Source organism: Entelurus aequoreus, linkage group LG23 (genome assembly GCF_033978785.1).
Source record: "Entelurus aequoreus isolate RoL-2023_Sb linkage group LG23, RoL_Eaeq_v1.1, whole genome shotgun sequence".
Lineage (NCBI taxonomy): Eukaryota > Metazoa > Chordata > Actinopteri > Syngnathiformes > Syngnathidae > Entelurus > Entelurus aequoreus.
The window spans coordinates 20,474,169-20,499,868 of NC_084753.1; the positions used below are offsets into that span (position 1 = coordinate 20,474,169).

At 39.0% G+C, this 25,700-nt stretch overlaps 1 protein-coding gene across 3 annotated transcripts; it reads right to left on the reverse strand.

Moving 5' to 3' along the window:
- Window positions 1-1,721: 1,721 nt before the first annotated feature.
- On the reverse strand, window positions 1,722-25,467 carry syt14b (synaptotagmin XIVb). 3 transcript variants are annotated; one of them, XM_062034772.1, is made up of 10 exons: window positions 25,441-25,467; window positions 19,811-19,882; window positions 18,383-18,430; window positions 14,526-14,672; window positions 10,713-10,820; window positions 10,394-10,650; window positions 6,784-7,221; window positions 6,535-6,715; window positions 6,312-6,368; window positions 1,722-4,993 (listed from the first exon to the last, which is right to left on the reverse strand). In XM_062034772.1, exons 1-10 carry the CDS (start codon window positions 25,451-25,453, stop codon window positions 4,677-4,679), a joined length of 1,638 nt encoding a protein of 545 aa, XP_061890756.1. In that variant the 5' UTR covers window positions 25,454-25,467; the 3' UTR covers window positions 1,722-4,676. The 3 variants fall into 3 exon arrangements, with proteins under 3 accessions (XP_061890756.1, XP_061890757.1, XP_061890755.1); XM_062034773.1 differs by lacking the exon at window positions 19,811-19,882 and having other exon boundaries at window positions 25,441-25,464; XM_062034771.1 differs by lacking the exons at window positions 18,383-18,430; window positions 19,811-19,882; window positions 25,441-25,467 and adding an exon at window positions 10,959-11,791 and having other exon boundaries at window positions 14,526-14,550.
- Between the last annotated feature and the right edge of the window lie 233 nt (window positions 25,468-25,700).

Below are 25,700 nucleotides of genomic sequence, written 5' to 3' on the forward strand. Positions count from 1 at the left end.
TTGCTGCAGGAATACGATGACATAGTGAACACACCCCTGTTAAAATAGCAGGGTTTTTTTTCCCATGGTAAAAACAAATTATTGTGTGGACCAGGGGTCCCCACACTCTTTGACCCGGGGGCCGCATTGGGTTAAACAAATTTGGCCTGTGTGTGTGTGTGTGTGTGTGTGTGTGTGTGTGTGTGTGTGTGTGTGTGTGTGTGTGTGTGTGTGTGTGTGTGTGTGTGTGTATATATATATATATGTATATGTGTATATGTATGTATATGTGTATACATATATATGTATGTGTAAATATGTATTTGTGTGTGTGTATATACATATATATATGTATGTATGTATATATATATATATATATATATATATATATATATATATATATATATATATATATATATATATATATATATATATATATAATGTGTGTGTATATATGTATATATATATATATATATATATAAATATATAATGTGTGTATATATATGTATATGTGTGTGTATATATATATATATATATATATATATATATATGTATATATATATATATATATATATATATATATATATATATATATATATATATATATATATAAATTTGGCCAGAGGCTGGGCTATATACGTATATAATCTGTCTCAATGCAGGGTTTTTAACATGTAAAGCGACTTTGGGTACTTAGAAAAGCGCTATATAAATCCCAGGTATTATTATTATTATCAGATTAGACAAACTGCCTTTTCCCTACACCAGGGGTCGGCAACCCGCGGCTCCGGAGCCGCATGCGGCTCCTTGACCACTCTGATGCGGCTCAGCTACATGCATGCCGACCCCCTCGATTTTCCCAGGAGACTTATGGATGTCAGTGTCTCTCATAGACTACTCCCAGGGGAAAATAATCCTATTAACACTCTAATTACTATATAAAGGGCGTGCCCTAATTGCACTGCAGTAATTGTCCTCTATAGCATTTACTTACAGCATGCCAGGCCAGCCACATTTTGTATGTTGTTATTACTTGCTCACACAGGAGACAGCAAAGCATAGTTACTCATCAGCCACACAGCTTACACTGACGGTAGCCGTATCAGACAACTTCAACATTGGTACGTTACAAATATGCGCCACACTGTGAACCCACACCAAAAAGAATGAAAAACACATTTCTGGAGAACATCCCACTGTAACACAACATAAACACAACACAACCATTACCCAGAATCCCATGCAGTCCTAACTCTTCCGGTCTACATTATACACCCCGCTACCACCAAATCCCCCCACACATCAACCCCCCCCCCCCTCTTCGTGGTTGGTTGAGCGGAAGAGTTAGGGCTGCATGGGATTCTGGGTATTGGTACCGTCAGTGTAAGATGTGTGGCTACTGAGTTAGTAGCCTTGCTGTCTCTTACGTAAGCAAGCTAAAGCTGCATTCCACTTGTGGCCAAGCAGGTACACAGATTGGGCAGACTGTAGAGGGCGCCAAATGCAGTGTCATCACGCTCTGATATTCGGGAGTCTCCCGGGAAAAATGAGAGGGTTGGCAGGTGTGACGCAAGCGACATTCATCCAAAACTCGCGGGCTGCACTAACATCAAATTCCCACATTAAAGTGCGTGCCGGTGCGTGTGTCTGAGACCCCTGGTTAACATAGCACAAAGCATGTAAGCTTTGTATGCGGTGTTTTTCATTTTAAATTTTAAAAACATTTTTGTGGCTCCCATTACTTTCTTTAATGTGTGAAACTTGCCAAAATGGCTCTTTGAGTGGTAAAGGTTGCCGACCCCTGCCCTACACTGAACAAAAAAAAAGTCATATGTCCACTGATGTTTAAAAACTTTACACTCAGAGTCTATTTTACGTTTTCCCACTGAATTCGTAATTTTTTTTGCCTCATGCACTAATTGACTGAAAAAGCGCACACTTGTCGCGCGATGGGAAAATGCATTCTTAGACAATATGATTTGAAATTGATTGATGGATTGGCTAGAAAGGACTGATTAAAAACATATTAATAATTTTTTTTTAAAAAGTAAATTATTTTACTCGGGACTACCCGCGGGCCGGATTTTTGATGCTGGCGGGCTGTATCTGGCCCGCGGGCCGTAGTTTGGGGGCCACTGGTGTAGACGCTGCATATAAAATGATATTTTTTTCCTCGTTTGGAAAACACTGAAAAAACTTGGTAGGTAGCTATGTTAATTTGAAAGATTACAACTAAAAACACAAAAAAAAAAATCTAAAAATCTTTATTTTATTTCTTTAAACAAAATGGGTGAAAAAAGGCAGTTTTATATATGGTCGATACAATACGGCATTTTGCATAACATCTGTTTATTTTAGATTCGGTATGAGTGTTTTTAATTCTTAAAGCGGTAAAACAATTGGAAAATCTATTTTCTTAATTTTATCATACTCCTATACTGGTAAGTAAAATATAAACAAAACTATACCATATATTTAATGTATGGATTTCATTATATACTATTGAATATTATGCCGTTTATATTACAACACAGATCTTCAAATGGGGGTCTATGGAAATTTTTGGTCGATTAGACTAAAAAATAGTTTTTTTTTATATTCTTGCAATTTTTCCACAATGTAAATGTCCTTAAATACACTTAATATGGATCCAACACACTGTAGTGTAGTTTACAAATGGCAGTGACATCGACACCCCACTTAATGTACCTTGCAGTTTAAAAATAAAAACATGACTATAGAATTATATTATTCTACTCATGTTAGCATTTAAAATAATTAGCAATTTGTGCTTTAGTTTGCCTGCCTGCGGTTAGCACACCGGTTCTCAGCTAGCAATTTGCGCTCTGGTTTTTAGCTAGAGATTGGTGCATCAGTTGTTAGTTAGCGATTGGTGCGCTAATTTCCAGCTAGCGTTTAGCGATGAACGCTGCCAGCTAGCACTATGGTGCTCTAGTTGTAAGCTATTGACCAACGATAGTCACACACACACACTAGGTGTGGTGAAATGTGTCCTCTGCATTTGACCCATCCCCTTGTTCACCCCCTGGGAGGTGAGGGGAGCAGCAGCAGTGGCCACGCCCGGGAATCATTTTGGTGATTTAACCCCCAATTCCAACCCTTGATGCTGAGTGCCAAACAGGGAGGTAATGGGTCCCATTTTTATAGTCTTTGGTATGACTCGGCCGGGATTTGAACTCACAACCTACCAATCTCAGGGCGGACACTGAGTGTATTAGCACACTAGTTGTCAGCTAGCAATTGGTGCATCAGTTGCAAGCTAGTGATTAGCGCACCATTTATCTTCTTGAGATTAGCGGCATAGCTGCCAACTAGCAATTAGCGCACCAGTTTTCAGCTAGCGATTGGTGCACCAGTTGTCAGTTTGCAACTGGTGTGCTAATTGTTAGCTAGCAGTTAGTGGTGCAAGTTGCCAGCTAGTACTTTGCACTCCAGTTGTCAGCTTGCGATTGGCACACCAGTTGTCAGCTAGTGTATAGCGGTAAAAGCTGTCAGCGAGCAATTTGCGCTCTAGTTTTTAGTTATCGGCGCTCTATTTGCCTGTTAGGGACTAGCGCACCAGTTGTCAGATAGCAATTGGCGCATCAGTTGCCAGTTAGCGATTATTGCATCAGTTGTCATCTGCAGATTAGCAGCGTAGCTGCCAACTAGCAATTAGAGCACCAGTTGTCATCTTGCATTTAGCGCACAAGTTGTCACCTTGCGATTAGCACACCCGTTATCAGCGAGCAATTGCCGCACCACTTGTCAGCTGGCGATTGGTGCGCTAATTGTTAGATAGTGGCTAACGGTGAAAGCTGCCAGCGAGCAATTTGCGCTCTAGTTTTTAGCTATCAGCGCTCTATTTGCCTGTTAGCGATTAGCGCACCAGTTGTCAGATAGCAATTGGTGCGCTAATTGTTAGATAGTGGCTAGCGGTGCAAGATGCCAGCTAGCGTTTAGCAGTGAAAGCTGCCAGTTAGCAAATTGCACTCTAGTTGTCAGCAATTAGCATGCTATTTTTCTGCTAGGGATTAGCACACAAGTTGTCAGCTAGCCATTGGCACATAAGTTGTCCGCTAGCCTTTGGCGCGCCAACTGTCAGCTAGCAATTAGCTCGCAAAGTGTCAGCTAGCGAATATTTCAAAACCTTAGTATTGTAGAAAAAGGTACCTTTAGGACGTTTAATTTCAAATGTATATGAGATATATAAGTAGGGAAATGTGTTCTCTTAAACAACTGTTAGTTAGCCTTTTGGGGTGTTTTTATATTTTTGGTTAAAAAATGTAATCTAAAGCCAATATGATGCTTGGTTGAAGTACTTTTCAACAGCATAGCACATTTGACATAAAGGCTCTCTCTCCTATGTATTTTCAATAGGATTTAGGTCTGGGCTCTGGCTGGTTCATTCCAGAATTGTATGTTCTGTCATGTTCAATTTCAGGAGATCTCTGAGGGTTTTGGACCGGCACTGACTGTTTAGAACTGTTCTACCTTGACTGAATCATTCCTGTCCCATCTGGCATGATGCTGCCATCCCCATGTGGTGTTGTTGTTTTTTTTCACCCTGCTATTTTAACATCGCTGTTCACTTTCTGGTTCGTAAAAAAAATTGTTGCCTTCAGGAAAAGGATGCTTCCGCCTCCAAGGTCAGTGAGTGCACATCACATCCAAGTCTGGGATGCTTTTGGTCCCCGCTATGTGTCAGTAAGCGTGTGCCAGTGACACACCTGTTGCCCCTCGGCCTCCTTCATCTCCGTCCAGTGGGCCAGCTGCTCCTCGCCGGTGCTGTTGAGTCCCAAGGAGACCCAGCCCACACGCTCCCTGGGCCTCATGCTGCTGCGGCGGCAGAACACCGACAACACCAGCGACACCTCGGAGAGCTGGAAGAGCGCCACCTGGAAGACGAAGGTCTCCTTGTAGGTGGGGCAGGGCTGGCCTCTGCACACCGCCGTCTTGCACTTGGACATCTCCTTCCCCTTGGAGTCCAGCATGCTCAGCGTGACGTAAGTGTCTGCCAGGGGTGGTGGGGGGAGAGTGACACCAAGTGGTGGAATGTTAGTAGTGCAGCATACGTCACATCCTGTGGCAGAGTGCAATGTCTTATTCAATCAATCAATTTATTCTAAGTATTCTGAATATACTTCTAAATATTGGGGATGTTATCACTATATTTAATTATAATGTACATCATCATCATTATACATTAGGTAATTATAGTAAATATACAATTACATCTATTTATTCATATTATATTATGCGATTCATACAGATTATTTATAATATACATTTGTTAATATCTTATTTAAATTACATGGATTAAGTATATAATTTATATTATCAATTATGTAATTGTATGCATATGGCTTATGTAATTACAAAATACATATTTGTTTCGATGATAGAATTAAAATATACATAACTGAAATGTTGGTTTGTGTTTAGGTATAAAATACATATTTCCTAAAATATAATGAATTATTTAAGTACTATATATATATTTACTAAAATTATATTAAGGACTAATTAAATGTACATATTTAATATGTTGATTTATTATAATCTAGAAATATGGAAAGTATATGATTTGTTCTAATGATACAAATGTATTAACATATGGAATATTATGAATATATGTATTGCTATAATATGGATTACACTAGTATAATAAACGCATTTATTATGCTTTATTTGATTATACAAATTTGTTAATGTCATATAATTATTAGAATGGCATATTTAATATTTCATTGATTAATGAATTATGATCTACATAATATTTTATTATGGATCATTTTAATATACATATTTATAAATATATTATGGGTCATTTAATTAAAATATGCATATTTTCTCCTACTGTATATTATGATGGACTAATTATAATATACAGTATTGTACATATTTTACTTTATCATGATACAAATGTTTGTTTTTTTAAATGCACATATATTATGGGTTATTCATAATAAATTAATTTGTTATGGCTTATTTAATACATTTATTTGCTATGAACAAACTTTAGTTAACTTGTTACGATTTATTTAATTATAATATGTTAATTATTATGGATTATTTAGTTATAATATAAATTATTATAGATATAATTATATTGTACACATCAATTAAATATGTTGTTATGGATCACTATTATAATCTACATATTTAAAGGTTAGCACTTTACATATTCCTCAAATCTAAGAAAAATATATATACTAATTGAATAAAGACAAACCAAATTTTAATTGAATGCTATAAAAAAATAAATGTTTAGTCTGAGCAACATTTCTGCTCAAAAATATTAAATCATTGACTTATGTATAGTTTCTTACCTCTCATGATATACAGTTGTCCCCCAACGAAATGTTTTACACAACAAAAAAGACCATCTGTGACACACACACACACATATCACACAAAGTTGGAAAGAAAAAGGAAATGAATAGTGTAAAAGGTAGAATTGAGAGAGATATCGATGCAGCAGAAAAACAGTTTCAAAGAATCAACAAAAAGACAAAATCCCAGAATGCGCGAGTAAAAATAAAATGTACTTACTGACGGGTTTATCGGACGAGGTGGTTTTAAAGTGGCTGCCCTGGATGACCTCGGCAGATAAACTTCCTGTGGCAGAGTTGTAAACGAGGCCCAGGAGGATCTCCGGCGAGGACGAGTCCTCTGTAGACCTGTAGGACACGGCTCCTGCACTGCGGGACACGCTCACCACCGAACCACAGCCCTGAAAAACAAACATACAGTAACTCTGTGATATGTTCAGGTTATTAGTAGATATGAATCCTCTCTCACTGTAAGTTCGGAGCCAGGCTCCAGGGTGACTGGAAGAGCCATCTTCCCCTGCAGGTTGAGTTTAGTCAGGTGGAAGACCTTCTCGCCCAGGATCTTCTCCTTCTTCATGCGCCTGATGCTGTACAGGCGGAATCGTACAGCACAGTCGCCCAAGGCCTCTTGTTCCACTCTGGAGAACTTGAAGGTCTCCGTGAAGACGGGACACGGTCCCTTTTGGACGCCCGTCTTGGCCCGCTGCTTCTTGGTGGGCAGCAGGACCAGGTGGACCTGCCACGAGATGTTGCCCGTCTGCTTGAGAGCGGGGATGTCCGTCGCCGCGGTGACCGTCACGGCCAACCACTGCTCGGTGGAGTCGTACTCGAAGGCGACGTCCAGCGTGCCGTACTTGGCTAGTGGCTCCGGCTCGTAGGCTGAGAGGAGCTGAGGGCCGCAACTGTCCTAAATGTTCACATTCAGACAGGGAAGTTCATTACTCACGCACATTTTTTCACCACTACAGTGTTAGATTTGACTTGATAATAGTCATTATAACGCTTATATTCTATACCAGACCTGGGCTTTTCAATCTGGCCCACCAGACATTCCCAAATATTGTTTTTTAGATCTTTAAAGGCCTACTGAAATGAATTTTTTTTATTTAAACGGGGATAGCAGATCCATTCTATGTGTCATACTTGATCATTTCGCGATATTGCCATATTTTTGCTGAAAGGATTTAGTAGAGAACAACGACGATAAAGTTCGCAACTTTTGGTCACTGATAAAAAAAGCCTTGCCCCTACCGGAAGTAGCGTGACGTCACAAGCTGGAGTGCTGCTCACATTTCCCCATTGTTTACACCAGCAGCGAGAGCGATTCGGACCGAGAAAGCGACGATTACCCCATTAATTTGAGCGAGGATGAAAGATTTGTGAATGAGGAAAGTGAGAGTGAAGGACTATAGTGCAGTGCAGGAAGTATCTTTTTTCGCTCTGACCGTAACTTAGGTACAAGGGTTCATTGGATTCCACACTTTCTCCTTTTTCTATTGTGGATCACGGATTTGTATTTTAAACCACCTCGGATACTATATCCTCTTGAAAATGAGAGTCGAGAACGCGAAATGGACATTCACAGTGACTTTTATCTCCACGACAATACATCGGCGAAACACTTTCGCTACGGAGCAACGTGATAGCATCGGGCTCAAATGCAGATATAAACAAAAGCAATAAACCCCTGACTGGAAGGATAGACAGAAAATCAACAATACTATTAAACCATGGACCTGTAACTACACGGTTAATGCTTTCCAGCTTGGCAAAGATTAACAATGCTGTTGCTAACGACGCCATTGAAGCTAACTTAGCAACGGGACCTCACAGAGCTATGATAAAAACATTAGCGCTCCACCTACGCCAGCCAGCCCTCATCTGCTCATCAACACCCGTGCTCACCTGCGTTCCAGCGATCGACGGAAGGACGAAGGACTTTAAACGATCATCCGTGCGGTCGGCGGCTAGCGCGTCTGCTATCCAAGTCAAAGTCCTCCTGGTTGTGTTGCTACAGCCAGCCGCTAATACACCGATCCCACCTACAACTTTCTTCTTTGCAGTCTTCATTGTTCATTAAACAAATTGCAAAAGATTCACCAACACAGATGTCCAGAATACTGTGGAATTTTGAGATGAAAACAGAGCTTTTTTGTATTGGATTCAAAGGTGTACCAATACTTCCGTTTAACTAGTGACGTCACTTGCATACGTCATCATACAAAGACGTTTTCAACCGGAAGTTTAGCGGGAAATTTAAAATTGCACTTTATAAGTATTGGCATGTGTTGCAATGTTAAGATTTCATCATTGATATATAAACTATCAGACTGCGTGGTCGGTAGTAGTGGGTTTCAGTAGGCCTTTAAGATCGAAACTGTAGCTGCCATTATGAAGTGCAGTGATGTTTTCAAATTACCGTAAGTCTTGAACTATACAAAGTATTTCCTTGATTGATTGATTGATCTGCGCTTTTGCATGATACACTAGTTACTATGGTAATCTACGTCACAGCAGCTCAGACGAGGCACCAAGCAGTGTGGGTGGGGAGCGTCTCCACAGAGTGTTTCCAGAGCGGTCAGCCTGAAATGCGGGTATCAGAGACAGACGCAGAAGGAGATTTTTACAACAAAGTTCTAAAGCTTAGTGATATATCAGATTGTAGGTGGGTTTATTTTGTACCCTTTGCGTTCATATTTCGCTGTGTTTGTTGCATTTTTGTTGCGTTTCGCTTGATTGTAAAATATGTCGATCGAGAGGGCGTGTGACGTTCATATTTTGTCAATATTCAGTGTTTTATTGTTCATAGTTGATATTGTAAGTCACATTCTTTATTTTCATGTACATTCCGGGTAAAAAGCATCCAAAATCGGCCCACGGGAAGTCTCAAGTTAAAAAAAGTGTTTTTTTACTTTAAAAAAAAAAAAAAAGTGAAATTCCATTCCAGCTTTTCAGGCGGTCTGTCATAACGTTTTTAGCATTCAATCAGACATTATTGTGAGGTTTTGTATTAGTGTTCCTAAAAATAGATATACTGCCCCCCCCCCCCCCCAGTCAAAATAATTGCCCAGGCCTGCTCTATACTATACAACAACTGATCATACATTAATAATATTTAAAATAGTGACTTTAATATTTACATCACAATTTCAATATATTTGAACTTTTTACTAAATATTTATTTCATCCGTTTCTTTTTTATATCCCAGAACCTTTTATTTAAAGGGGAACTGAACTTGTTTGTTTTTTTAGGATTTTACAGATAAAACCCGCTTGAAAATGAGTCACCGTAGTCGCCTTCAAAGCCCTCTAAAACAACTTCAAAACCCTGCATCAATATTTTGTATACACACTGCAAGTTTATATATAAAGTAGTAACGGACACATTCATAACAATATGCAGTATGTTCAATATTTACCGTATTTAATCATTGTAATCACTTTATTTAATTTAATATTTAAATATTTAATCGTAATAAAACGATTTACTAATTATTTCACAATTAATTTCTATTTTTACATTTCAGGAAATGTTTTGATATTTAATCCCATTTTTATTTATTAACATGTTCCTTTAGTTAGCGGAATATTTTAAATATTTAACGACTTATTTATTTAATGAACTTTTATTGTTATGATGCTTGCTATAGAAACCTGATGGAATGTGACTTGAATTAATTAAATCTGTCAAAGATTTGGATGTCCTCAACAAAATGCAATGTAAAAAGGTCATGTAAATAAATTAAATAATATAATGTTTCAATATATTTCTCAATTATTGGAATATGTAACCAATATTTCACATTTAAATGTCTTATATTAGTAATCAATGTATTTCATTTTGGTACCAAAAAATATACTTTTCTGATCATTTTTTTCAAAACTGAGCATTGTTTTTGTTTTATATCAATATTTAATGACAGCAAGTCCACAAACACGTACCTTAATATTGGTGATGCAGTACTGCTTTAATAGGCTCCAGCACCCCCCGTGACCCCGAAAGGGATAAGCGGTAGAAAATGGATGGATGGATGGAGTACTGCTTTAAAACTGTGCCTCCAGGAGCCCCCCCCACTTACCTCTGTGCCCACCACAGCAGTGCTGTCACTGGGTATGTCCTCCTCGCAGCCTTTGTTGAGGTAGCTCTCCGTGTCCTGGTCCACACTCACGGCCTCGCTGGAGCAGCGCTGAGGCGACGACCCCCTCCTTGCCTCTCGTGTCGAGCGAGAGGAGGACACGCGTGCCACCCTTCCCCGGTCCCGGTCCCGGTCCCGGTACGGCGGCGGTTGTCCCTCCATGAGCGGTGGGGCTTTCTTTACCCTCTGTATGCTGCCGGCTGCCCAAAGTCGAGACAGAAGATGACGACATGGCGAGGTGAGCGACACTTTCTGAACTCACCGTGTTGGCTCGAGGCCTCGCTGCTGTGTCCTTCCTGCAGCACTACGGGACTCACGTTGGACTGGACTGCAGCGTCTTGGTCCTCCTCACTGTCTGTTAGCAGCACCTCTGGTAGGACACAAACATCCGCCTTGTTTCATTCATGCGAGACCCAAAGAGTGACAGCACACTTCATTATAAAAGAGGCAGAACTTCCAGTGCAGGAAAGAAGGTTGAAAGCATCCAAGCAGCACACCTTCTTCTAACCTTGTTTGATTTTCTCCTTCTTCTTGCTCTTCTTCCTTTTCTCCTTCTTCTTCTTCTTTTCCTTCTTCTTCTTTTTCTTCACTTGAGCTCCAGAGGCTTCGTCCACCTCCTCGTCATCACCTTCACCCTCCAGGCTGCACTTCTCCTCCTGTTCGTCCTTCTCCTTCTGTTGGGACATTCTGTCGTTCCCAAGCTGCGATGTTTCATTTTCAGGTTCCTCACAGTCGTCACGAGTCGTTTCTTCGCCGCGACTCTCCTCCTTTTCCTCTTCTTCCAACCCGCCGTCTGCGGCCTCTTCATCCTGGAAATTGTTCTTCTGAAACATGGCGGCCGTCTGCAAACGCTTCTCTCTCCTCTCTTTCCTCCTCTGCTCTCGCTTCTCTTGCAGCTCCTTCTCCTCCTTCTTCTTCTTCTCCTCCTCCACTAACTCGGCTTCCGTCTTCTTCACCCGCCAGCACCCATCCCTCCATTCCCACTCCAGTTGACTGGCCGTGTTCTCCGCCTCCGCCGCATCGGCGCTTTGGTTGTTTTTGGTACTGGAACTTGTTTCTGACTCCCTGCTCAAAGGCCACACGCTTTTACCCTCCGGCGCTCCGGACGTCGGCGCCGCCTCCTGCTCGCTGTCTTCCTCCTCCTGCACCTTGTTGATGATGGTGTTGACCTGCTCGGTCAGCTGGTCGCTGACGGCGTACGTGACGTCGCTGACGGCGTTGGCCAGGTCGTCCACTCGGCTGCTCACCGAGTCCAAGATGGAGGAGATGTTGACGGACGGGAGGTTCTGCTGAAAGCTCTTGAAGAACGCCATCTTCCCACAGGTTAGATCATCGCGGGCACTGGCACGGACATGTGGTCGTTAGCAGCGAGCAACAGTGCCGCTGACGCCATCTCTCACATATAATGCAATATATTTCACACTATATATATGATAGTACCTCAACTTACAACCTTAAAGTACCAGTAGAGTAGAAAAACAAGTTGTCTCTATATTGAGAGCTATTATCATCCATCCATCCATCCATTTTCTACCGCTTATTCCCTTAGGCTCCAGCGCCCCCCGCTACCCCGATCTCAGCTACAATCGGGCGGAAGGCGGGGTACACCCTGGACAAGTCGCCACCTCATCGCAGGGCCAACACAGATAGACAGACAACATTCACACTCACATTCACACACTAGGGCCAATTTAGACAATATGTTTAGTATTTTTTATTTTTGACAGTCATACTCCCAGTATTGTGGCCGTTTTGATCATCAGTATATATTGTGCATATTCATGAAGAGAGACACGCTAAATCAGGCCTGGGCAAATATTTTGACTCGAGGGGCCAAATTTAGAGAAACAAAATGTGTCTGGGGGCTGGTATATCTATTTTTAGGAACACTAATACAAAACCTCACAATAATGTCTGATTGAAAGCTGAAAACGTTATGACAGACCGCCTTAAACTGATTGGAATTTATAATTTTTTTTTGCTGAATAAGACACCCAAAATGTACATGAAAATAAAGAATGCGAGATTTACAATATTAACTATGAACGATAAAACACTGAATATTGACAACGTATGAACGTCACCCATATGTATCTGATTTAAAAAAAAAAATGTTATACATTTTTTATTGACATCCAGCATCAGACATTCCTATCAATTGCATCATATCTGCATACATCTATTGTTTGCCCTAAATGTCAAAATATTTTTCTTGTTTATATCCCAACGACGCCACCACTCTCCCTCCCAAAAAAAAGAGAAAAACAGCAAGAAATCAAACCAAAGTAATATTTAATATTAACAAATAAAAAAATCAAAAATAATAACAAATAAAATAAAATAAAATAATGTATAGTAAATTTTAAAAAAACTATAGACATATATAGGGAGTAATCTTTTTTTAAACAGTACAATCACTAATTAAAGAAAATAAAATCAGGCTTATGGGGCGTGACATAATTGACCCAGTTTCCCAGTATAAAGTAAATTTATCCAATGTATAGTGAATAAACGCAGTTATCTTCTCCATTTTATAAATGTCCATTGTGATTTCCATCCATTGCTTCAAAGTTGGGCTTGTATCTGGTTTATGACACCAAAAGACTTCCATAGTTTGCGAATAAATAGATATGACTCACCGACATTTCAGATGCCATTTTGAGAGTTAATCAGAAAGCCAGTCACGTGATCCGTGACATAGCGTAAGAAACCACAGATCTATTCTCCATACACAACAATGCTAATCAAGCAGACTTTGTGAGAGTTAACAATGATTACTTTGGGGAAACTTATGATACAGGACCTTGTATTTTTGAGCCCGAACATAAAGAGGATGAACAATACGTTCAGCCAAGCGCTAAACTAGCATCCGCAGCATTGCTGGGTGCTAAACATACAAACTAACCATGATAAAACAAACACTTACTGTACAAGTTCCACTCTCGTTGGGAAGCTGACCGACAGGACGCTCTCATAACTCCGTTTGGATGAAGATTCAATCACAATCCTCACAAAGGGTTTAAAAAAAAGTTGCCGCAACTACTGTCTCTTTCACCATCTCGTGGATGACAAAGTGGACCAGTCTGTCGGTCCATGACCCCATTTGTCTACTCCTAGGTGACAGATGCTTAATTATAATCTAGAATTTACTTTTATCAAGTTTAAGACGAAGCAGAAGCAGCCGCCGGGTTAGCGTGTGAGCAACAGCAGGGTAAGTTAAAGTTAAGTTAAAGTACCAATGATTGTCACACACACACTAGGTGTGGTGAAATTTGTCCTCTGCATTTGACCCATCCCCTTGATCACCCCCTGGGAGGTGAGGGGAGCAGTGGGCAGCAGCGGTGCCGCGCCCGGGAATCATTTTTGGTGATTTAACTCCCAATTCCAACCCTTGATGCTGAGTGCCAAGCAGGGAGGTAATGGGTCCCATTTTTATAGTCTTTGGTATGACTCGGCCGGGGTTTGAACTCACAACCTACCGATCTCAGGGCGGACACTCTAACCACTAGGCCACTGAGCTAGCATTAGATCACTGCTATCAATGCACCGCTAACATAGGCCGTCTGCGTTGGCGCTTATAATAATATCACTCATATTTGGTTCATTTTCAGGTCACGACATGTATTCTTAGCGGTTTCTGTATGTTTTTAGAGGGTATAACGGGCGCAATAGAGGACCATTGATCTGTTGACTCAATTGTTTGCTATTTATTTACGATTTCGAATACCGGTATATGAAAAAAAAAAAAAAGCCAACCATATGTATTCTTGACTTACATAAGGATTGTGAATGATAAACAGCACATCTCTTTCCTATGTTTGCGTATTTCGAGTGTGACTGGTCTGATAACATTGTCAGAGTGCAGAATAGAGTAGAATCTGCGGAAATTGCTGGAGATATTCGGAGCGGAATATTCAAAATGGTACTTATCCAATTGTGTTTACTTTGCTTTACTTTGAATTGAATCGTGACGTGCCCAAAGATTCCCACCTCTATTAAATATCAAGGGGTGTTTTAGCCACACCGCCCCAAAGATGCCTTAAGTAGGTGTGTGGGTGTGTGTGTGTGCATGTACCTGTGTGGCTGTTGTGATAACCGCCGAGGTGTGGCAGCGTGTCGGGACTGTCCACAGACAGCTTGTTGCTGAGGTAAAGAAAAAACAGGGCCATCAATGCCATGAAGGCGGCGATGGAGGACAGGACTCCCAGGAGCTCAGGAGACACTGAGGACGTAGAGAGGCAGAGAGTTTGTAATAGTTAGCAATAATAACAATGATGAGAGTCGTCTGTACTCCACAGGGGCAGCAGCTCTGTATGTAGGCCAGCCGTGCTGCATGGAATCATGGCCGTGCTATTTTTATGTGAGCCATCTGAATGAAATTGAGACCTAGTTAACTTCCCCAGTCTGGCTCTCACGCCAGCTTAGTCGGATGCGATACAAAGATCGTCATGTTTACCATGAAAATACCTTGTTTTAAAGCTGGCCCACGGTCCCTAACCACTCGTTTGGAAGCTATAAAAAATGGGAACTGCAGAATGAAATGTAGCCAAAGCTAAAGTCCCAAGAAGAGATAAAGAAGCCTTTGCTGCTCCAGTCCAGCCTTACCGTCTGCTATTCCAGGGGGAAAAAAAGCCCCTTCTGGATGTCACACAAAGTTATCTTATTTTCAATTATTGCTGTTACCTTCCTGCATCCCGTTGTGTGGCGAGCGAAACGCCATATGGTATACGGCAATACTCTGCAAATGTGAACGATAGCTGAATAATTTAAAGCCCGGAGGGAACCCGACCCCTCACTCCATCCATGTAAGCTGGAAAGTAGAGATGCAGCCACCCAACCTTGGTGTCTATTTTATATTAATACAACACCCGCTATTGTTATTAATATTATTATATACAATTGCAACAATATACATGATCAAATGAAGAAAATAGTAAAGGAGAATAAAAAGATAATGTCATATTACAGAGATAATGAGCATATTTTATGAGACAAAATCATAAAGTTTTTAGAACAAATGAATCCTATACTTGCCGAGCGAATGTCAAAATTGTCATTTAGGTGCAAACATAACCGTCTGAGGCCAGCAAGCATAATACTGGGACTTTTGAGGATTTTTGTTTGAATTAACACTTTCTTGTAACAAAGGAATTGCATTATGAAAAAATGACAAGTTTTTTTGTTTTTAAATTGAGATTTATTTTCTCATAGATTATGATTTTATGCTCAATATATAAAATGTTTTTTCTCAAAATACAATCATGTGATTTAAAATGTATATATATTTTTTAACTCTTGTACAATTATGATTCAATATCTCGCAAACGACGACTTTATTCTAAAAATATTTGGACTTTTTTTCTTATATATAAGTGTGACTTTTTTCTCTAATTTTGATTTAACTATCATAAATTTATGATTTGTATTTTTAAATGTCTGACTTGTTTTGTGTGTAAAATTATGACATAATTGCCTTTTTATTTGCACTTTAATTCACGTAACAAAACAGTCTGAGACCAGCAATCATACAACTGGGACTTTTTTTCCTCAAGGTTTTAGATGTAATTTAATTTTTGGAATATATTTACAAATTAACACTTTATTTCTTGTGCAAAAGAGTTGAATTTGATATTTTTACGATACAATTAAAAGTTTTTTCTTCAATAAATATAGATGGGGTTTTTTATAATATATTATGATTTAATTGACAAAAAAATATAATTTTTTGTCATAAAATCAAGGCTTTTTTTGGTGTAAAAATATTACCATTTTAAATTATGATTATTCTTTAAATATTGGAAAAAATGTTTTAATGAATTCAACTTTTTTCTCAAATTATTATTTTATCATAAGTTTCGGATTAATTTTCTCAAAAATGTCTGACTGGTTTTCTCGTAAAATAAAGATATTTTTTTCTCGTATAAATTTGACTTTTTCTCCAAAATGTATTTTATTTTCTTAAAATTAGGGTTTTATTCTCAAAATTATATATTTGACTTGCTTATTCATTAAAAAACATAATTCCAAATTAATTGCCATGTTATTTGGACTATAATTCACGACGCACAACAGTCTGAGACCATCAATAATACAACTGGGTTTTTTTTACTAAAAAGATTTGTATTTTTTGTTTTTTAATTAACAGAGTGGATCCTGAAATTATTATGATACAATTACAAGTTTTTATTTTTCCTTATTGAATTCAGATTTGTTTTTCTCTCAAACTATGATTTTATTCACGCAATATGACAACAGTTTTCTCAATAAAATCAAGACTTAGGTGTAAAATATAATTTTAAATGGAGTCTTTATTCTCCAAATATTTGGCTTTTTTTTCCTAATATAAATTTGCCTTTAAAAAAAAAAAAAAAAAAGAGAATATGGTTTTTACTCTCATAAATGTCTGGCATGTTTTCTTGTAAAATTAAGAACGTTGTCCTGTATATATTTAACTTTTTTCTTCAAATTATGATTTTATTTGTGTAAATTTAGGATTTTTATTTTCAATAATGTCTGACTTATTTTCTCGTGTAAATTACAAAAAATCTCATGAATGTCATTATTTTCTCCAAAACTATGGTTTTATTGTAAAATTTTGATTTGTATTCCCATAAATGTCCTACTTTTTTCTCTCCCAAAATTAAGAATTTTTCTCATATAAATTTGACTTTTTTCTACACAATTATGATTTAATCAGCATAAATTTTGATTCTCATTCTCATAAACCTCTAACTTGTTTGTAAGAAAATATTGTGTGTGTGTGCAAAATTACGACTTCATTGCCATTTTATTTGGACTTAATTTTACGTATAGCATAGTTTCTGTTCAGTAATCTTGATTTTCACGTACTCGTCTTTTTTATTGTGAGACAAAACTGTAAGAAAAAATGAGTACACAAATAGCACCAGTATGAAGATAATTAAGTCCAAGTCCGAGTCCATGGTTCTCGCCCGGAAAAGGGTGGAGTGCCATCTCCGGGTTGGGGAGGAGATCTTGCCCCAATTGGAGGAGTTCAAGTACCTCGGAGTCTTGTTCACTAGTGAGGGAAGAGTGGATCGTGAGATCGACAGGCCGATCGGTGCGGCGTCTTCAGTAATGCGGACGCTCTATCGATCCGTTGTGGTGAAGAAGGAGCTGAGCCGGGAGGCCAAAGCTCTCAATTTACCAGTCGATCTACGTTCCCATCCTCACCTATGGTCATGAGCTTTGGGTTATGACCGAAAGGACAACATCACGGGTACAAGCGGCCGAAATGAGTTTCCTACGCCGGGTGGCGGGGCTCTCCCTTAGAGATAGGGTGAGAAGCTCTGCCATCCGGGAGGAGCTCAAAGTAAAGCCGCTGCTCCTCCACATCGAGAGGAGCCAGATGAGGTGGTTCGGGCATCTGGTTAGGGTTAGGATGCCACCCGAACGCCACCCTAGGGAGGTGTTTCGGGCACGTCCGACCGGTAGGAGGCCACGGGGAAGACCCAGGACACGTTGGGAAGACTATGTTTCCCGGCTGGCCTGGGAACGCCTCGGGATCCCCGGGAGAAGCTGGACGAAGTGGCTGGGTAGAGGGAAGTCTGGGATTCTCTGCTTAGGCTGCTGCCCCCGCGACCTGACCTCGGATAAGCGGAAGAAGATGGATGGATGAATGGATGGATAAAGATAATTATCCTTGAAGGGAATTTTAAATATTCATCCCATTTTTGAGACTTTCACACTTTGCTTGTTTAAAAGGGAGATAGACAATCGACAAACATTGCTTACACAAAACAAAACCTGGACCTGAATAAATTATGAACGCTCGCCGCCACCTTTTGTCGAAGTGAGGCAAAACTCGATACGTCATTCATAATTCAGCAACTTGTCAGGCCAACAAACTTACAATCAGAAGTGTACATACAGTCTTGGAACATATAAAACACGCCTGGGGCGGTTTGGCGTTACCTCGTCGTGCGCAGATGAGCTCGTGAACGCCACAGTTCCTCCCTCCCCCTAAAGAAGAATAAAGACATAATGTAGTGTATTAATATGCAGTACAAACATTTGTTCATTAGAGTTGGTATTAATGGGTCTTTGAAGGAGTCGGATCTTGAGGAGCTGTTCCTTTTATAGACCCATTCAAAATTAAATCAATTGATACTCTATTTGTGGGAAATATTTTTTAATACTGATCCCATTGATTTAATTTGTCTAGAATTACATCACTTTTTAGGTTTTTTTATGTACACAAGCTACAGATAGCTTCTGTGCAAATCAACTTCACTGTAAAATGTTCCACACTAACATTTTAACAATTGCAGAAAAAATATAGCCTGAAAATATGAAATGAATACAATGTACATTCGTCCTCGCTACATCCTGCCTCAAATATTGCGGCTTCACTACATTGCAATTTCTTTTGTTTTAATTAAGAATTTTTTAAAAGCATAATTCTACAATTTTCTGATCTTTAAATAGGCATTTTCAAGCATAAAAATGGATAAAAAACGAAAAATATAGTGTTGGCAGCTAGAGAAGACCAAACTCGTACAGTTAAGATGTTTTGTATGAATTTAACTTTTTTTGCCAAAATGTAGATTTTTTTTAACCATAAATTCAGGAAATGTATTTTTTTTAATGTCTGACTTGTTTTCTTGTAAAATTAAGACTTTTTTTTCTCGTATAGATTTGACTGTTTTCTTCAAAATTAAGAATTTTTTTAATCATAAAGTTTTTTAATTCCCCATGACTTATATGTATTCTAATAAAAATGTTTTGGTGCAAAATTACGACTTCCCTCGCCTCATCGTGCATCAAATATTGCAGCTTCACCGCATCGCTGATTTTTTTTAAATTAAAATAATAATCATTTTGTAGCATAAATGTGGCTGAATAAATTAAAAATATCAATACTACAGTAGTATTGGCCACTAGAGAAGACCAAACCAATCAGAGCGCCCTGTTCACTATGGTGGCCACTGATTGGCTCAGCGTCAGGGGGCATTAATGTTTTGGATTAAACAAATTTAAAGATGATTGTAGGTTGTTCTTTTATGTCTAGGGGCCTCTTATAATGTTGAAAAATGTATTTAGAAAGTTGAAAACAGGCTTTTTTATGCTTTTGCTATAAAAATAGTTAATAATGATTCCTACTTTGCGAAAATTCATTTATTGCGGTCATGTCCGGAACCAATTAACAGCAATAAACGAGGGGCTATTGTATTTGAAAAAAATATAAGTAAAAATGACAACACTATATGCAAAATTACATTACCTTTATTTTAAAGTGAAAATATGGAATGTTTTGATGAGAATTATGTTTTTTCTTCTGACTTTTCAAAAGTGATTTCTGGCATTTAAAATGAATGTAGAAAAAGCATGCATATACAATACCCCCAAAGTCTGTGGCAATAGCTACAACTGTATTGTACCACTGGGGCGTGGGGAGGGTTGTGGTCTGAGAACCTAAGAGGAAGGTGGCGGGTGTTAAAAAGTTTGGTTTGATTGGCAAAAGATGAATGAACCAACAGAGAGGCTGATTTGTGTTCTGTCACACAGCAGACAGAAGCTCTCCAGACCAATTCACTTGAAAGTGTCTGCTGGCTTTTCATCCTCGGGCCAAAAACTTAGCAACGTCAAAAAGTGTTGCAGCAGCAAAATCTAGAGCACCGATTTACAACAGGAGAGGGAGGACATGTTATCCTGTAGTTTTGTAAGTTTTGCATACCATGTCAACTCCAACACATAAACCTACGTTTGTGTAAATACAAATGCAAACTTTTTTCGACAACATTAATTCATACGGTTGTCAACATTTAAATGTTTTTTGTCTTGTGAATGACAGTGCTATAAAACCACAAAATAATTGTTTGTATGTATCTGTCCAACAGATGGCACTACTTTTTCTCATTCAAATCATGCAGAAAAAAATCTCACCTCACTGTTTTCTGCAAAGATTCCTTGTAATTACAAACCCCGTTTCCATATGAGTTGGGTAATTGTGTTAGATGTAAATATAAACGGAATACAATGATTTGCAAATCATTTTCAACCCATATTCAGTTGAATATGCTACAAAGACAACATATTTGATGTTCAAACTTATAAACATTTTTTTTTTTTGCAAATAATCATTAACTTTAGAATTTGATGCCAGCAACACGTGATAAAGAAGTTGGGAAAGGTGGCAATAAATACTGGTAAAGTTGAGGAATGCACTTATTTGGAACATCCCACAGGTGAACAGGCAAATTGGGAACAGGTGGGTACCATGATTGGGTATAAAAGTATGAAATGCTCAGTCATTCATTAACAAGGATGGGGTGAGGGTCACCACTTTTTCAACAAATGCATGAGCAAATTGTTGAACAGTTTAAGAAAAACTTTTCTCAACCAGCTATTGCAAGGAATTTAGGGATTTCACCATCTACGGTCCGTAATATCATCAAAGGGTTCAGAGAATCTGGAGAAATCACTGCACGTAAGCAGCTAAGCCCGTGACCTTCCATCCCTCAGGCTGTACTGCATCAACAAGCGACATCAGTGTGTAAAGGATATCACTACATGGGCTCAGGAACACTTCAGAAACCCACTGTCAGTAACTACAGTTGGTCGCTACATCTGTAAGTGCAAGTTAAAACTCTCCTATGCAAGGCGAAAACCGTTTATCAACAACACCCAGAAACGCTGTCGGCTTCGCTGGGCCTGAGCTCATCTAAGATGGACTGATACAAAGTGCAAAAGTGTTCTGTGGTCTGACGAGTCCACATTTCAAATTGTTTTTGGAAACTGTGGATGTTGTGTCCTCAGGACCAAAGAGGAAAAGAACCATCCGGATTGTTATAGGCGCAAAGTTGAAAAGCCAGCATCAGTGATGGTATGGGGGTGTATTAGTGCCCAAGACATGGGTAACTTACACATCTGTGAAGGCGCCATTAATGCTGAAAGGTACATACAGGTTTTGGATTAACATATGTTGCCATCCAAGCAATGTTACCATGGACGCCCCTGCTTATTTTAGCAAGACAATGCCAAGCCCCGTGTTACATCAATGTGGCTTCATGGTAAAAGAGTGCATGTACTAGACTGGCCTGCCTGTAGTCCAGACCTGTCTCCCATTGAAAATGTGTGGCACATTATGAAGCCTAAAATACCACAATGGAGACCCCCGGACTGTTGAACAACTTAAGCTGTACATCAAGCAAGAATGGGAAATAATTCCACCTGAGAAGCTTAAAAAATGTGTCTCCTCAGTTCCCAAACGTTTACTGAGTGTTGTTAAAAGGAAAGGCCATGTAACACAGTGGTGAACATGCCCTTTCCCAACTACTTTGGCACATGTTGCAGCCATGAAATTCTAAGTTAATTATTATTTGCAAAAAAAAAATAAAGTTTATGAGTTTGAACATCAAATATCTTGTCTTTGTAGGGCATTCAATTGAATATGGGTTGAAAATGATTTGCAAATCATTGTAGTTCGTTTATATTTACATCTAACACAATTTCCCAACTCATATGGAAACGGGGTTTGTAAAATGAGAAGTGTTTGTATCTAATAATGTTTGGAATGGTGTTTATGTACACAATGTTTACTTTTTTAAAGTGTATTTAAGAAAACAGTAGCGTGACAGAAACATACTGGTCATTAAAGGGTTAAAATCCACAAAATATTATTTATATTTGATTTTTTGAAATTGTTTAACAAGAATTACTTGTTTTAAGTGGAAAAATATCAAGACATTTTGTATTTATTTTTTAAACATCAGTATATGATGTATTTGTCTAAGAGAAGCTGACTGACAAGTGTGAGTTTTAAATTCTGACACTGCAAAAAACAACAACAATATAATCAGTGTTGGTGCCAATTAATAAATAAAGCATTATCAGGGCTTAATAAAAGTGAATGAAAAAATATTTTAAATTAAATATTTGTATACCTACAATATAATTTGTATTTGATATGTAGACATTTAAAACAATTAACTTGTTTTAAATGAACATAGATTTATATTTTTTTAAATCTCTCTCTAAATAAATATATTTTTGATGTCAGTTTAAGAAAAAATGCCATGTGATTTTTTTTTTTTAGTTTTCACATTGCAAAGAAAATATAATACTGCAATAAAATCAATGTTGCTGTCAATAATTGATTAAATCAATCTCACGGCTTAATAATAATACAAATACATAATAAAACACATTTTAAAATAATAATAATGTTGATATTTTATACATACATACAGTATATTAATTATATTATTTAGTTAAGATGTTTGTTTTACAAAATAATTTGTGTTCATTGAATTCAATAAGTTAATTCAATATTCATGTTGAAGTGTGTGTTTTAATAAAATATCCTTTATTGTTTTCCCAAATAAAAATTCACTTTAAAAGGTTACCGTGCCTTTGTTATAATGTATATAAAAACTCAAAACCAGTGAAGTTGTCACGTTGTGCAAATTGTAAATAAAAACAGAATACAATGATTTGCAAATCCCTTTCAACCTGTATTCATTTGAATACACTGCAAAGACAAGATATTTAACGTTCAAACTGGAAAACGTTATTTTTTGCAAATGTTTGCTCATTTGGAACTTGATGCCTGCAACATGTTTCAAAAAAGCTGGCACAAGTGGCAATAAAGACTGAGAAAGTTAAGGATTGCTCATCAAACACTTATTTGGAACATCCCACAGGTGAACAGGCTAATTGGGAACAGGTGGGTGCCATGATTGGGTACAAAAGCAGCTTCCATGAAATGCTCAGTCATTCACAAACAAGGATGGGGCGAGGGTCACCACTTTGTCAACAAATGCGTGAGCAAATTGTCGAACAGTTTAAGAACAACATTTCTCAACGAGCTATTGCAAGGAATTTAGGGATTTCACCATCTACGGTCAGTAATATCATCAAAAGTTTCAGAGAATCTGGAGAAATCACTGCACGTTTAGGGGCGGTATGGCGTACTGGGTAGAGCGGCTGTGCCAGAAACCTGAGGGTTGCAGGTTCTCTCCCCGCCTCTTGACATCCAAATCGCTGCTGTTGTGTCTTTGGGCAGGACACTACACCTTTGACCCCGGTGCCGCTCACACTGGTGAATGAATGAATGATAGGTGGTGGTCGGAGGGGCCGTAGACGCAAACTGGCAGCCTCGCTTCCGTCAGTCTACCCCAGGGCAGCTGTGGCTACAAATGTAGCTTACCACCACCAGGTGTGAATGAATGATGGGTTCCCACTTCTCTGTGAGCGCTTTGAGTATCTAATAATAGAAAAGCGCAATATAAAATCTAATCCATTATTATTATTATTACGTAAGCGGCAAGGCTGACAACCAACATTGAATGCCCGTGACCTTTGATCCCTCAGGCGGTACTGCATCAAAAACTGACATAAGTGTGTAAAGGATATCATCACATGGGCTCATTAACACTTCAGAAAATCACTGTCAGAAACTACAGTTTGTCGCTACATCTGTAAGTGCAAGTTAAAACTCTGCTATGCAAAGCCAAAGCAATTTATCAACAACACCCAGAAACACCGTCTGCTTCGCTGGGCCAGAACTCATCAAAGATGGACTGATGCAAAGTGGAAAAGTGTTCTGTAGTCTGACGAGTCCACATTTGAAATTGTTTTTGGAAACTGTGGACGTCGTGTCCTCCGGAACAAAGAGGAAAAGAACCATCCGAATTGTTCCAGGCACAAAGTTCAAAAGCCAGCATCTGTGATGGTATGGGGGTGTATTAGTGCCCAAGGCATGGGTAACTTACACATCTGTGAAGACACCATTAATGCTGAAAGGTACATACAGGTTTTGGAGCAACATATGTTGCCATCCAAGCAACGTCTTTTTCGTGGACGCTCCTGCTTATTTCAGCAAGACAATGCCAAGCCACATTTCGCACGTGTTACAACAGCGTGGCTTCATAGTAAAAGGGTGCGGGTTCTAGATTGGCCTGCCTGTAGTCCAGACCTGTCTCCCATTGAAAATGTGTGGCGCATTATGAAGCCTAAAATACAACAAAGGAGACCACAGACTTTTGAACAACTTAAACTGTACATCAAGCAAGAATGGGAAAGAATTCCACCTGAAAAGCTTCAAATATTGGTCTCTTCAGTTCCCAAACGTTTTGTTGGTATTGTTAAAAGGAAAGGCCATGCAACACAGTGGTAAAAATGCCCCTATGCCAACTTTTTTAAAATGTGTGGCTGCCATTAAATTCTAATTTAATGATTATTTGCAACAACAAAAAAAACAATTGTTTCCCAGTTCGAACATTAAATATATTGTCTTTGCAGTCTATTCAATTCAATAGACTGTAAGTAGAAAAGTATTTGCAAATCATTGTATGCTGTTCTTATTTACGATTTACACAACGTGCCAACTTTACTGGTTTTGGGTTTTGTAGAATATGAATATTTTACACTGAAGTCCATTTAAAAGATCTTGGTTAAAGTGGTAAAAATATATTTTGAAGCAGTTTTTGGGAAGCTGAGGGCTGAAGGGATTCTTTTTTTTTTTTAATTAAATTTAGTGGTGTATGTAATTGACGATTCCAACTAATATGGACGAGGCTAATAGTAGTAGACAACCACGGTGCACACATGGCGACGGCATGTAGATACATCCGCTGACTAATATAGTCCCAGCAAAAGTGGTGGTCACGTGATCGCACTGCACACCTAAACACACGTGATTTTCGGCTTAAGTGTTGGAGAGAAAACATTGAATCGTTCGCCAAATGTGTCGTCCGTCGTGTGCGGTGTTTTTTCTTTCAAACGTCCCGACTTGAACGCACCACCACTCCGATACGACTTGGAACATGAACGCATCCCGTGATGGGATCGCAACATTCCTCTGCATCAGCACCGCACTTTAGCTCGCTCGCGTCGAGGTAGCCACCGATAACACACGCCGCCCCGAGGCCAAAATTAAATGACATGAATGTCCTTTTGGGCAGCATTGCGTCACAGCTGGAAAGTTTTCACGAGAGTCCCTCACAGGGCACCTGACAGCAAACACTTACCGTCCACCGCCATGATGCTCCGTCCAGGACTCTACCAAGTGTGAGGGAAGGGGGGTGCGCGCGCGCACGTGTGTACGGGTGCGCGCGCGCAGAGGTCATTTACGTGTGGGACACCCACACACTGTGTTGTTGTGTGATAGAACAAATGACAGGTGCAATGCAGCAGACTATGTCGGCAAATAGCATATTTATACCATATATCAGGGGTCACCAACGTGGTGCCCGCGGGCACCAGGTAGCCCGTAAGGACCAGATGAGTA